The 14,118-nt window shown below is 46.5% G+C and overlaps 1 protein-coding gene and 2 non-coding genes across 3 annotated transcripts in view; all 3 read right to left on the minus strand.

The window, feature by feature from the left end:
• Positions 1–14,118, minus strand: part of LOC135813456 (phosphoinositide 3-kinase regulatory subunit 4-like) — a 42,488-nt gene that overhangs the window by 15,504 nt on the left and 12,866 nt on the right. Inside the window, exons 9-24 of the mRNA XM_065326550.1 lie at positions 13,497–13,948; positions 12,935–13,061; positions 12,088–12,163; positions 11,702–11,798; positions 11,191–11,342; positions 10,833–10,981; positions 9,889–9,983; positions 9,416–9,455; positions 8,849–8,934; positions 8,335–8,434; positions 7,435–7,509; positions 6,987–7,059; positions 6,434–6,480; positions 5,677–5,778; positions 260–329; positions 14–78 (exon numbers count right to left, since the gene is read on the minus strand). Of these exons, the coding sequence (XP_065182622.1) occupies positions 14–78; positions 260–329; positions 5,677–5,778; positions 6,434–6,480; positions 6,987–7,059; positions 7,435–7,509; positions 8,335–8,434; positions 8,849–8,934; positions 9,416–9,455; positions 9,889–9,983; positions 10,833–10,981; positions 11,191–11,342; positions 11,702–11,798; positions 12,088–12,163; positions 12,935–13,061; positions 13,497–13,948 (1,806 nt within the window). The remainder of the gene's footprint in view (positions 1–13; positions 79–259; positions 330–5,676; positions 5,779–6,433; positions 6,481–6,986; positions 7,060–7,434; positions 7,510–8,334; positions 8,435–8,848; positions 8,935–9,415; positions 9,456–9,888; positions 9,984–10,832; positions 10,982–11,190; positions 11,343–11,701; positions 11,799–12,087; positions 12,164–12,934; positions 13,062–13,496; positions 13,949–14,118) is intronic.
• Positions 989–1,060, minus strand: Trnac-gca (transfer RNA cysteine (anticodon GCA)). Its single transcript has one exon. It is a non-coding gene; the product is annotated as a tRNA-Cys (tRNA).
• Trnac-gca (transfer RNA cysteine (anticodon GCA)) lies at positions 1,689–1,760 on the minus strand. Its single transcript has one exon. It is a non-coding gene; the product is annotated as a tRNA-Cys (tRNA).

Below are 14,118 nucleotides of genomic sequence, written 5' to 3' on the forward strand. Positions count from 1 at the left end.
CAGCTCTACTCACAGGGTGGCACAGAAGTGGCAGCACCTCCAGCGATAACTGGTGCAGGGAGAGCTTGTGGAACAGACCTGTGCATCAGGGAAACAGAACACCTCAAGATTCAACACCAAAACTCGTATCAGAATTTCCCAATTTCCCAAATTTAACTTCAAAAAAGCCAACTTGAGGCATCTAGCTAACCAAAGCCAAGTGAAGAATTGCACACAGGCAAACAGGTCTAAATCAGAGATGATCCTGGACGCAACATACCCAGATAGGACAGTGACCTCAACGCCTCCAATGCTTTGGTGACTACTTGCACTTCAAAATCACCAAGTCCCTGTTGGAATTGACAACAAGAAGCAAAAGAGAACAACACAAGGAACATTAATAAAACAGCAGGACTTGCCTGGAAAAACCTTACAAAACCTGGCCGTAGTGTCTACATTGAAAGGTTATGGATGAACTCCGACATCGGGCTACAGTAAAAGGGAAGGCGGAACCGGTATGGTTGGTACAGCCATGGTTGATGCGACCATGCTCGGACCAACTGGTTGGCCATCAACGTGTGTTTACTCCCGAGGACGTAATGTGCACTCGCCGTATCATACACAAAGTATAAATATTACGCCATGGCCGGACCAATCGACACCGCTTCCGCCAGTCCGGAGTAAGACACATGTACTGTAACTCAACACATGCTAGCCAGTGACAAACTTTGGCAACTCTCAAAATGTGAACTTTTCACCTTCATCAAACGGAGGTCGTTCAGGGCTTGCCGACAAGATATTGATCAGTGCCAGATGGTAGATCTTGTTCTTGCATGCAATAGGGCTTACAAGGGCCATGTCAAAACCTGCCAACTGGTTCTAAACGTCAACGCGTCTCTTTTTCGCCGCATGAATCTACAGCATATTCTATGTCTTCACATGAAAGCATCGCAAGTGTACGGTCAAAAAGACGCGGTGATGGAGGGAAATAGACAAAAAAAAAGAAGCTAGGGCACACTCGGAGTTGAACCAAGGACCTCTCGATCTGCAGTCGAATGCTCTACCACTGAGCTATATGCCCAGGCACAGATGTGAGGTCTATTCACAGGCACATGGACCAAACATGACAAGCGTCACTCTTATCTGTTGTTCCAGAGTGAACAAGAAGCTGAAGCTGTTTGCCAATCTGTTTTCCCATCGCTTGTGTGGTGAGCGCTGTTTGCCACGAAGTATCAAGTGCTGGCGATAGTTGTTCTGTCTCTAGCTAAGTCAGTCTCTCTACTCTGCTCGCAGACCGTTTTTAGATCGTCTCTTTGCCGACTTTGGTCCACAGACAAGCCTCCGTCGTCTTCCGGGTAAGTTTCTGCTACCGTTTTTGGATCGTCTCTTTGCCGACTTTGGTCCACAGACAAGCCTCCGTCGTCTTCCGGGTGAGTTTCTGCTACCGTTTTTGGATCGTCTCTTTGCCGACTTTGGTCCACAGACAAGCCTCCGTAATCTTCCGGGTGAGTTTCTGCTGCTGTGGTTAGTCCCCTTCTCATGGTCTATATCGTACTTGTGCTTCGTTTCAACCCGCGGTATTCTCTATTGGCTCCATGGCTGTGTGAGCTATGATGCACGCGGTGTCATTCTTGTATTGCGTAACCGTATCCTGAGACACCACAAGTAAAGCTCATTCATTGATTAGGGAGAGGGAAAAAAAAGAAGCTAGGGCACACTCGGAGTTGAACCAAGGGCCTCTCAATCTGCAGTCGAATGCTCTACCACTGAGCTATATGCCCAGGCACACTCACCCAGCAAGCACATACAGAGATGTTTCACATGCGTGCATGTGCGATGGGAGCCCATGTCCATGTGGTTGTGTTAGGTACCTCCTCCCGTACCTTTTCTAGCTGGCCTGCATGCACTTGCTTGGTCTTTGTCTTGCTTGCCTGACATTATTCTATACGAACTTCTGAGATTCCTTGTCGTTGTCAACTAATACTTGACCCGATCGTCTAATTGTGACTGTGCCGGTCCTAACATTGGCGCCCAACGTGGGGCTCGAACCCACGACCCTGAGATCCGTAAGTACCCCTTCTAGCCCTGTCTAGCCTTGTCTTGCTCGCCTTGCTTGGTCTTTGTCTTGCTTGCCTGACATTATTCTATACGAACTTCTGAGATTCCTTGTCGTTGTCAACTAATACTTGACCCGATCGTCTAATTGTGACTGTGCCGGTCCTAACATTGGCGCCCGATCTTTCGCTCGACCTCACGACCCTGAGAACCGTAAGTACCCCTTCTAGCCCTGTCTAGCCTTGTCTTGCTCGCCTTGCTTGGTCTTTGTCTTGCTTGCCTGACATTATTCTATACGAACTTCTGAGATTCCTTGTCGTTGTCAACTAATACTTGACCCGATCGTCTAATTGTGACTGTGCCGGTCCATGTGGTTGTAAGAAAAATGCAGTACTACTGTAAATCACCAAATTTTCACACTGACGTCTCCAGCAATCATGAAGTTATCATCTGTGGCTGGGAGAAGGCTGGCTTGTTGGACGCCATTAACCTCACCAAATCGTCAAACTCAGCATATCCTAGCACTGACAGCCCTAGGCGTACTGAAGCAGCAGATAACCTGCACCGTGTTTGGCAAAATGGTTTAGTCGCTGAGCACTACCTGCCGGCTCAGATGTGCCAGTCGAAGCTGGATGGCCGCCGTGGTGGGTCGAATGCTTGCACGGCCATTGCCAAGTGTTTGGTAGATTGTGCGATCCAGAACACCTTGTCGCTACCCAGTCCTGGTGAAGCACCCGGCACGGCTCTGAACCAGTCTTTTGTCCAATGCATCAGCAGAGGAAATCAGCTGTATGATGCACATCCTGAATGTGATGGTTATCTTAGCTGCCGCCAAGTCATCAACCTTTGGCAGGAGCTCAGTGGCACTTTATCAGGAGACGAGCATTTCTACCTGTCAAAAGAGCACTTGGCGCAGGGAATTGCCACCATTGCAGAAGAAAGCCGAGCCGGTACAGCTGTTGGTGTCCTCACCAAGTCTCCCTTTTCAATCTTTCTGGCCTTCATTAATGGCAGTGTGTTCGTGTTTGATAGTCACATGCACTTTGTCCGCCAGCAGGGTTGTCACGGTGCATTGGTTTGTATTCCAAGCTCTCATTGTGATGCCTCAGCTGCTCCGTCTTATGTGTGCAACTTCTTCGACCGCTGCCTTCAATCGGCATTCATGAAGCAGGCTGACCTCACTCTGTTTAAGGTCGAACGCTGCTTCGTGGAACCTTTTCATAAAGTCACACATCATTCCATTCTCAACACTATAATATTACTACTTTTCTACATGAAATATCATATCGTCAGGCAATGACTGCTTCATAAAAATAACGAACACACCAAAAACAATCAGGATATATTCTCTGAAACTTACACAGCAGTGATGCAATACTTGTAAAACAATTCAGCGCTATCATGCAGAACCACTACAACTTGCACTGTTCTTGATACCTACTACAGTCAGACCTCGCTTATCCGGTCCTCTTTTATCCGGATCCCTCGCCATCCGGAAGAAAATCGTTGGTTACTGATTTACAGCATATGCCATGCATACATACAGTATGCGTGTTCGATTATCCGGTTCCCTCGCCTATCCGGATATTTGTGTGGAAAACGGATGTGTGCGGTTATGCGAGGTCTGACTGTAGTACGTTTTTGTGAGTTTAACATGATAATAATACTACTAGTATCACATTCGTACTATAGAAGCCACTGCATACGTATAGGATATACCCTTCGCTGGAGTGTGTATGGAAAATAGACGCCAAATACAAACCGAGGCCGAAGGCCGAGGTTTGTTTGGTGTATATTTTCCATATACACTCCAGCGAAGGGTATATCCGATTTATACCTACCTCAGTCTGAATCCTAAAAAGGAGTACATATTAAGTTTATTAACAGTATTTATTCCCGTAGCTATGCAGAAGACGTTACTTCAGTAACGTCTGGCGCTAGCCAGGGTCCACACAGCTTTAATTTGGTGTTTGTTTGTTTGTTTGTGTCACGCCTGGCGCTATCCCGTATCTGTCCCGTACCGTACCGTACCATCAAACACAGCTAGCTGGCCACATGCGGCTGGCCGCAATATTCAAATAGGGCTTTCAAACGCAAGATCATAACGTGAAGCAACTTGGAAGAATGAGTATGAATGCGAAGTGTATGAGGGAATGCATGTAGGGCGATAGTGCGGGTTCGAATCCCAGGTTATGCCTGAAAAAAAGGAGAATTGAAAAATTTTATAACATTCCTATGCTTTTTTTGCCTATGTCATCAATGCGGTAGACGGTGTCGTATTACCTCGACCGTACCTGTCCCGTACCTGTTCCGTACCTGTCCCGTACTGTACCGGACCATCAAAGACGGCTGGCCACAATGCATATTCAAATAGGGCTTTCAAATGAAAGATCATAACGTGAAGCAACTTGGAAGAATTAGTATGTATGTATGCGAAGTGTATCGGGGGATGCATGCAGGGCGATAGTGCGGGTTCGAATCCCAGGTTATGTCTTAAAAAATTGGGAAATTTATAAGAATTTATAACATCCCTGTGCTTTTTTTGGTCTAGGTCATCAAGGCAAAAAAGCATAGCGTAGGGCCCTGAGCTTCCAAGCTCTCTCGTTTCTCTCCTATGGTGTATATCAACAGTATTTATTTCTCTGCAGTGGTGAATATTACCAGTATTTTTTTTTTAGATTTTATGACTTGGGGCTCCCCGCGTGCTAGAGTGTACGTGAAGTGTGTGGGTACAGTGAGGGCTGCGTCCCACCCGCCTGTGTGGATTCACAGGAAGTGTGAGTAACGAAGTCTGAAGAGAATGTTGAACAGTCTCTGCTGGGATGACGACTACACCATAGCTCAGTGGTTAGAGCACCGCTAGCTACAAGCGAGGGTCCCTGGTTCGAGTCCTGGTGGTGACAGTCAATTTTTTCTTCAGACTTTTCCCGCTTGTCTCTTTCCCTCAAACTAGTGAAGTTTTTTTTTCTTCTAGAAAATACAGTGAATATACACTGGCCGAGGCTCTGTGTGATGAATAGAGGTGTATATTAAGGTAGGTATAAATGTAACTATATCACTAAGGGGCCATCCGTAAATAATGATACTTATTTAGAAACGAAAACTAGTTGTTTAGGGGGAGGGGGGTAGAAGAGAAACGACTAGTTTTCGTTTCTAAATAAATATCGGTATTTACGGAAGGCCCCTAAGTTATGGAGAAAGAGAGCAATTTTTTCGGCAAAAGAGTGACCCAAACTGACATTGTTTGGTTTTGGTGACAACTTTTGGCCGGCGATTAATTTTGGCCGATTGGCATTGACCGGCGAAATCAGAGAAATTAAATCGCCAGCGAAAATTTGTTGATTTACAGTACCCTGGTAAGTACGACATCGGGTGCAAGACAAACCCCATTAGTAGACAATGATCAAAAATCCCCTGACGATTGAAACGTGTACATTCACGTCCGGATAGTAGATAATAACACTTGTTGTAAGACAAACAATTTGACCCCCGGGTTACGTACTAACGAGGGTAGACCTGTAACGTTATGTGAATCCAGAGTGTTGCAGTGGGTGGCATGTTGATGCATACCCCCCCCCCTGTGTGCTTCATTTTTAATGTCGAAAGTCCGGCGAAACACATGATTGTACCAATGCAACATACCTGTTGGAGCAGAGGCATGACCATGCTGAGACTCTGTGAACCCACGTACACAGCCACTGGCACAATGCTGTCAAAGAACGCACCGCGTAGCTGTGCATCTTGCTGCATGCAATACATCACACCAATACATGCACGCATGCGCATGCGCGCGCACACACACACACACATACATACACACACATGCAAACATACACACACATGTGCACGCACACGCACACACACACGCACACACACACACACACAGAGCATGCACACAACATAGACGCCACTATTGAACAGCTGAACCGACTGCACAGTGAGCATGATATACATGTACAAAGATGAGGGCCACAATCACCACGAACAACACCACAGTTGTTGTTTTGCCTCTCCGTCTCTGTGTAAATATTACTTCAGTACTAAAAAAAATAGAAATAACGAATACTTCAGTAGAAAGGTTGCGACTTCGGCGGTGATAGTAGAAGAAGGTACATGAACATATGGCTGCTCCAAACGCTGGAACTCGCGCTTCCTGCCAACTGGCTACATGTATGAGGAAATCCTGGAGTTCCAATCTGAACTGGTGACCACAAGTCATGAGATGTTTATACCTACGATCGCAGGGACTACGCAAGGTCGACTACCAACATGAGCAGTAAGGAGCAGCACCAGCACACGACGCTGGCAACACTCCTACTTTTAAAAACAAAGTTTAAAATCCATGCAGCGTCATGGTTCAGAAACACACAGGGTTTCAAGCGTAATACTCCATGCATACCTTGTCGTTTTGGAACGTGATCATGTGAGACAGTAGCACGTCATTTGCTGTAGGAATCACCAAGACACAGCAGGACACAGCAGACACAACAGTGCAAAACACTGGATTCAGGCCGGCCAGCATTCACCATATCGGGTTCAGTGAGCAATCAGGCTAGGCTGAGCACTCAGCACTAGCCCCCAAATCCTTCAAAAGTCAAAACAGTATGAATAGGCGCTATCGCTTTCGGCATGTCAACATCGCAAGACAACGTTTACCTAATCAACATGCCACGGTTGGCTATCACAGCTCTCTCGCACTATGTGTTCCAATAATAATTATTATTATTGGACCACGAGTTGAGTGAAATAAAGTACTTGCTTTGTAAAATAAAATAAAAAATCACGAAACTTGCAATCTAGCCGATTCCTTTGTGGATACGGTAAATACAACATGACATGTACGGAGAATACATGTACATACACACTGTGTACACCGTATTGAATATTCAGGGGAAAGCCCCTATTCTAGGATGCGGGATATCCGGCAACAATTAACAGATTAGAATTCCTACATTTTTGCCGGCCAAAGAAGAGACAGAGGCGGTTTATTCCACTTCCTAGCAGCGCCCGTTTGACCATGTTTACCTGCCAGGATGAAGCAAACAAACACATCAAGAAACACAATCACAAACACGCTGAAATTCCGCTACACGCTTGTTGCAGTGTACCGCATGGAGTGCAATGTCAAAAGACCAAGTCAACTATGCAGGCAAGCACATACATAATATTGCTGGCACATTCACACTATGTAATGACACAGACAACACACACATGGCAGTCATAACAGGAGAAGTTACCTCTGCTTCAGTCCTAACTCAGCACAGCAAAACAGTAATGGTGAAGGAAGGAAATTCGCATGCAGCTATACACGGGCTCAGGCATGCACACACACACACACAGACGTGCACACACACAAACACACAAACACACACACACACACATGCACGCACACGTCTTTACCGGATCACATAGCAAGGCGACGATCTGCTTCTGCACCATTTCACGAATGACGATTAGTTCGGAGTCAAAACCAGCCTGGGCAGTCAAAGAACACGATACGAAGACAACACATTCAACAAGGAGTAAGCCCATGGTGCCGGACTGCCGGTGCAGTGTGGATAATGCTGTATATGTTCTATGGTAGTCAGTGCAACTGTTACTCTCATGTAAGAACACTCCATAGTCCAGCGAGTGGAGATGAGATCAAGTCTGAATCGCGAATCTTCCTGCAACAACTTTTAGCTCGTTCTCGGAAGTTTCGGATTTAGTAGTTACCCCGGTACCATTTCACCTGAACAGTGCTGTAAAATAAGTGGAAATTCGCGCGCAGCGGACCTCGGTCTTTTACTCGGTCTATATTTCTCCATATCGATCTCTTTCTCAGTCAATAATAGATACAGTACATTATGGAAGCACATACAGTAGAACGTCGATTATCTGGACGTCAACTATCCGGATGATCGATTATCCGGGTCGCCTGGTTGGGCTGGACAATACAGAAAATTGGGAGCTTTTTCGAGGTCTTTGCTGATTTTCCCACTCGGAGTGCCATTCAAGCGATGCACAAGCTGTATTACAACAGGTCGGAGTCAGAATGTTTAACGATAGTGTCATCTTGAGGAGCTGGAGTGCACCTAGTTCCTGTTGTACTGCCGAAGGGAAAGATTTGAAATTGATGAAAACATGCGGGGAATATGCATGTACGTTTGTGTTTTAGATAGATGTGTGACTGCTCCCGTATCCGAATATTCTCCCATCCGAACCTCCTGGAGGCAGCCTGCGTCCCAAGGGGTGCGGATAATCGGCACTCTGCTGTAGTCTTTTCTGCAGGAAAACAATACAACCTGGCAGGTAACTAACCATAGGTGAGAGCGCCGCCGCTCGCTGATCCCGCTCTTCCTGAGGTGGATGGTCTGGACCAGAAGCCTCCCGGGCTGCTAACACGGACAGTTCCAGGAAGCTACAAAAGAAAGGAGCAAGATACAGCATGATAGAACTCTATAGGTACTCATGTCATGTACATGTACATGTTGCTGCAAAACTCTACCAGACTACAAGTGTGTAAGTAAGATCGTGAACGTAGTGGATGTTGCAAAGTCCAACGAGTACCAACACCTGCAGTAGAGCTATAGGCTTTCAGCGCTGACATCTTTGCAGGTAGACTTCGCAAACAGAACACCATAATGCAAGAGTTCGCCTGGCTGACACGGGTTCTGGCGCAACCCTCAGTTTTGTTCCACCGCAGTAGTCGAATGCAACGCTGAGGCAGCCAAAGGTGCAACAGTGTGCATGCATTAGCTCAGGAGACCAAGACCACTTGAGACTGTATACAGGTGGTCTCATTTAACAGCTCAGGCAATCAGCAGCCACTTACTTCATTGACGTCTGCGCCAAAGTGACAATGTTCTCTGCCAAGGCCAGACGCACCACCAGGTCCTTATCTGGGTTAGATAGTTGTGCCTTTGAAAGGGAACACACAACACACAGCAATGGTAAAATATAAATAGATGCAGCATGCTCATTTACTCAATCAGGAAGAGAGAGGGCGTATCTACATTATAATATCTTGGCAGCAGAGCCAGCAAGCAGCCTGTTACCTAACAACGCTACTTTGCTAGGCCAGAAACTCACAAGTTATACAATTTGAGGCCCAACACACATGGATACAAGTGAAATCATATGCCCATTACGGCTACCACCCCACCCCCTACACACAGACCGGAAGTGAATTCTGCCAATGGTTTCATGCAATGGCTGAGGATGCAAGGCTCTTCATAAGGTGACAATTCGCTGAAAATAAACGGGCAGACACTGAGCTTAAGTCTATCTGCACCGCAGCCCCAAGAAAGGAAATAAAGCATAGAGCATCGAGTACAGTGCATGTCCAGCACACAGCCAGTAGGACATATACGTACATGTAGCTGCAAAGCAACCTACTCACCATAGCCGGGAAGATGTACTCGGGAAACACACTGACGTCACTGCACATTTACCACACCACAACACAACACAACAGACAACATACGATTACACATCACCAGCTTGTCCCGCAGCAAGAATCAACATCTAACTTGGAGCCGTGCTGCTGGAGTGGCAAACGAAGTTATCAGGAGAGTGTATGCAGTGGTAGAGAGTTGGACGTCTTACATACAGGGATAGCCGGCAGGATACGTTCGCGCAAACATATGAGTACATGTGACTGAATCTCCATGGCAGCATCACGCTTGGGATGAATCCTGCCGTCGTGTAAATCGCCTCTTACAAAATTGACTTGCCAGCAGTAAATTGTAGTTGTAGGCATCTAGATGTACTTCGAAGTACAGGCTACAGCACAGAAATGAGACTCACAAGCAAGATGCTTGCCGCATGTACTAGAAAAGTACAAGAGAGAATACCTCGCCCAGACCAGCATACCTTTTAGGAATCTTCTTTATGCGCATCATGCACTGGGATAGTCCCAAGATGGCCGCTGCCACTACCTTCCCCGCTCGGTCGGATAGCATGTGTACCTGCACCATCACAAAGCAAAGCAGCCAAGGGATGAGGACGCATGCACACAAATGCGTACTGACACACACACAAGCAAGTGTGGCGCAATCAAAGGACAGCTTCATTATACCCATGCACTTCATAGCTCGCACCCTAGGTCTTGGTCAACTCACAAGCTACTAGTACTACAGGTACAGTGCGTATCGGTTATAGCGTGGTCGCGTAAAAGAATATACTGCCTACAAGAATGAACGCTCATGTTTTCATAATCATAACATGGATTTCAAGTGCACATTTATTCTTACAAGCAATTTTATCCCATAGTAGAATATATCGGTCCTAAGAATGGACTTTGTGTACCGAAACATGCCAGATTAGTACAAAGTGTATCGCCTGTAGTAATTACATCTGTCCATTTCCGTTCTGATCTGACTCTCGTTGCGTCGTAGTGCTGCAGATTCCAATGTTGTGGTCATGTAACCCATGTTGCATAGCCACATGGTAAGCCTATGGGACTATGACCAGCCACATGCACAGAAGTACTGCGTTGCATGTACGATGATCTTCCTGCCCATGCGCACATGCATATGATATGCCACACTTGATTTATCGTGTGTAAGAAATATCGGAAATAAGAAAAGAAAGTCGTTTTTCAAACACCCACGCTATAACCGATACCTACTGTACAGGTATGCCACAATGGACATGCGATCTTATTGACTGGGCACGCAACTTGAGCCATGCTTGGCATACACCACCAGCAGCAACAGCACCAGCAGCAGTAGTGTTAACATGGGTCAGCAGAGGCCACAGCCTAGTACAGGTACAGTGTGGCTCTAACAGTAAGTTGAACCAGGGCAATGCCTTACCAGAAACGGTACATATCTTTCCAAGGCGACCTCATCCGAAGTATACATGGCCAGCTGAGTCAGGAGATTCACACCGGCATGCTTGCTATGGAAGGTGATGCACGCACGGATGGACGACATCACAATGGATGCCAGAATAAGAAAGCACTCTGCAAAAGGCACAAAAAGAAAAAAATGGCGGCATCAGTGTATTCGTCCCAGGATCCAACTGCATTTACCCTCTAAACCGGGACACACACACATGCACACACACATGCACCCCCAAACACACACCTACACCCTCCTCCCCCCCCCCCCCCCCCCCACACACACACACAAGCGGAGCAAAATACCTTTGCAGAGGGGTTACACTGCTCACCTTGTCCTGCCTTGTGTTGCGCTAACGAGTCTGTCCCTGGCACCGGCGCCCTATCAATACCTGACAGAGTATTCACATTGCCAATGGTACCCGCATTCGCTGGCTCCGGCAGTAAATTGGGCACAATTTTATGTTGCCAGTCTCGACAGAGCCTGTAGCAGCAGCAGGAGAAAACGATTGCCATCAATGCTTCGGAGTGTTAAAATCTCATGCATTCAGCTTCTAGCCTTCCACCAAATGTCACGTGCTACAATAGCCCACTCTTGGAATTACTATCTTAGTATCTAGCATTTGCGTAGGCAGATGTGAAGTAGTGTACATTTTGGGAAAAAACAATGTGTTTGCAATGCAGAGTACCCGACTGTACACACACAGAAACTAAGTTGCACAACAGCATGTGCAGCGTCTGGAATATTCCCAGCAAGACTAGTAAAGAGGTACGCCGCAAGGAGAAATCAAGGAGAACGAGATCAAGCACACAAATTTCAATGCATCTCACGATTCCTCGTACCGTGCTATTCTGTCGTCAGCAGACATGATGGGCTGGCCAGAGAAACGACGGCAGTATACTGCCAAGAAATGTGAGAACTGCCTTGGGAAGGCCACACCTGCAAGCACATAATCACACATCAATGTCAGGAAGAGAGGGTAGACTTGATACAACATTGTCTAAAGAGACGGAAAAAACGAGTAGAAAGTACACCTTTGATAGGAATAGCAGATGAGCCATAACAAAAGAGAGAGAGAGAGAGAGAGAGAGAGAGAGAGAGAGAGAGAGAGAGAGAGAGAGAGAGAGAGAGAGAGAGAGCTACAAGATGTGTTCAAACTGTGGCTTACTGAAGTGCTAAACAATCTCACTACTACACATACAATCACTACTCGTCGCATTGTACCCACCTTTGTACTTGTGCATACACTGAACTGCAGAGATACGCTTGGCAGGATCCAGTGCAATCATGTCCAGGATCAAATTCTACACAGACACAAGCCATACGTACACACTTCAATCTTACAAATGTACGGGTACACTATAGCGGAAATGAAATTCCAAAGGAAAACAACAAGGGGGGGGGGGTTTAACAGCTATCCAAATATCACTCTGCCAAACATGTCAAGGAGAATTGTACCGTTTGAGTTGAATATGCCGCTCTATTTACATACAACACACTGGCTCCAGAATGCCTATACACATACATACACACATTGTTCAAGGTTCCACTCTAGTAAACATAGTGATAACACTGTTCAAGGTTCCACTCTAGTAAACATAGTGATAACACTGTTCAAGGTTCCACTCTAGTAAACATAGTGATAACACTGTTCAAGGTTCCACTCTAGTAAACATAGTGATAACACTGTTCAAGGTTCCACTCTAGTAAACATAGTGATAACACTGTTCAAGGTTCCACTCTAGTAAACATAGTGATAACACTGTTCAAGGTTCCACTCTAGTAAACATAGTGATAACACTGTTCAAGGTTCCACTCTAGTAAACATAGTGATAACACTGTTCAAGGTTCCACTCTAGTAAACATAGTGATAACACTGTTCAAGGTTCCACTCTAGTAAACATAGCGATAACACTGTGAACAATTTGCCAATACACGTGCAAGATAATAGAACAAGGAAGCTGCAATGATGAACCTTACTATATACCTATCCTAATACATTGTAGGGCTGGCGCAACAGTGCTGAGATAACTACCCTGCGACTACATGACTGTGCACATGATACATAGGCTTACTACAACATTCTTGTCCTTAATTTCTTCCAGCTTCTCTTGTGGATCATATTCTCCGATCTGATAAGCCAACAGCTCAGAGAAGTTAAACAATGGCTTTCCGTTTCGAAACAGTTCAGCCACAACACACCTGGACAAAAAAAGGAAAGGCAAAATGTTCTAGGGGCAAATATGGCAAGGTCCACTTGACAATAGGGAGCTGACAAGTTCTACACTCCAGGAACAGGGACGTACAGGTGAGAAACAAATCGCCCCCTCTTTCGAACACTCATTAGATCTGAACTGGACAAGAACAAAAGCGCCTGGTATCGCTATACACATGATCGTAGAGACTGAAAACCTGGCTGTAGTCAGGAATTCTACCCGTAATCGGGTGTCTTCCACTTTGCCACATTATGTGACGCAAGCTGTCCTGTCATACACATGTACTTTCAAACAGCAGGTGTGTCTAACTGTTTAAGGGAAGCATGGCCAGAGACGGTCGCGGGTGTGTACGCAATACGAAAGATCCCGCTGACCCAATAATCTACATGAACAGGCATTGACAATCCTCTCTAGCACATACCCCATGGAGAAGATATCCATCTCCTTGGTAAGCGGACTCTGCGGCCCGCTCTCAGGCGTCGGTGCGGCGGTGGCCTCAGTGCCGGCCACGAACGTCACACTCAGGCTGCCATTCATCGCCGGGTTGATGGCAACTTTGGCGGACGTGGGCGGTGTTGATGAGTAGCCGGGAGCAGATCCGGACAGAGAAGCCACTGGTGCAGGATCTCCCGTTGCCGGCGAGGTGCCTGCAGCGGGAACAGGAGCAGAAGCTGCATCTACGCCTCCAGTATCCTCATTACTTGGAATGGGAACAAGCTTATCATGGGACGGAGGTGATGACGCCACAGCAGTAGGCGCTGTGCCTATGTCCTTGTAGATGGAGTGCACACGGTCAACAAATCGCTCGGGAGCTATGTAGCACACCCGTCGACGTGATGCATCGAAAAAGAATGAGAAGTTAGATGGATCATCCTGCAGGTGTGGCAGCACAAGATCGAGAACAACACATTATAGAAAGAAACAAGAACAGCATGTGTGTGCGTGCGTGTGCACACACGTGCATGTGTGAGAGAGATAGTGTGCGCGTGTGAGCATGTGTGTGTGTGTGTGTGTGGGTGTGTGTGAGAGGAAAAGAATTCGCG

This window comes from Sycon ciliatum, chromosome 4, assembly GCF_964019385.1.
Source record: "Sycon ciliatum chromosome 4, ocSycCili1.1, whole genome shotgun sequence".
NCBI classification, from domain to species: domain Eukaryota; kingdom Metazoa; phylum Porifera; class Calcarea; order Leucosolenida; family Sycettidae; genus Sycon; species Sycon ciliatum.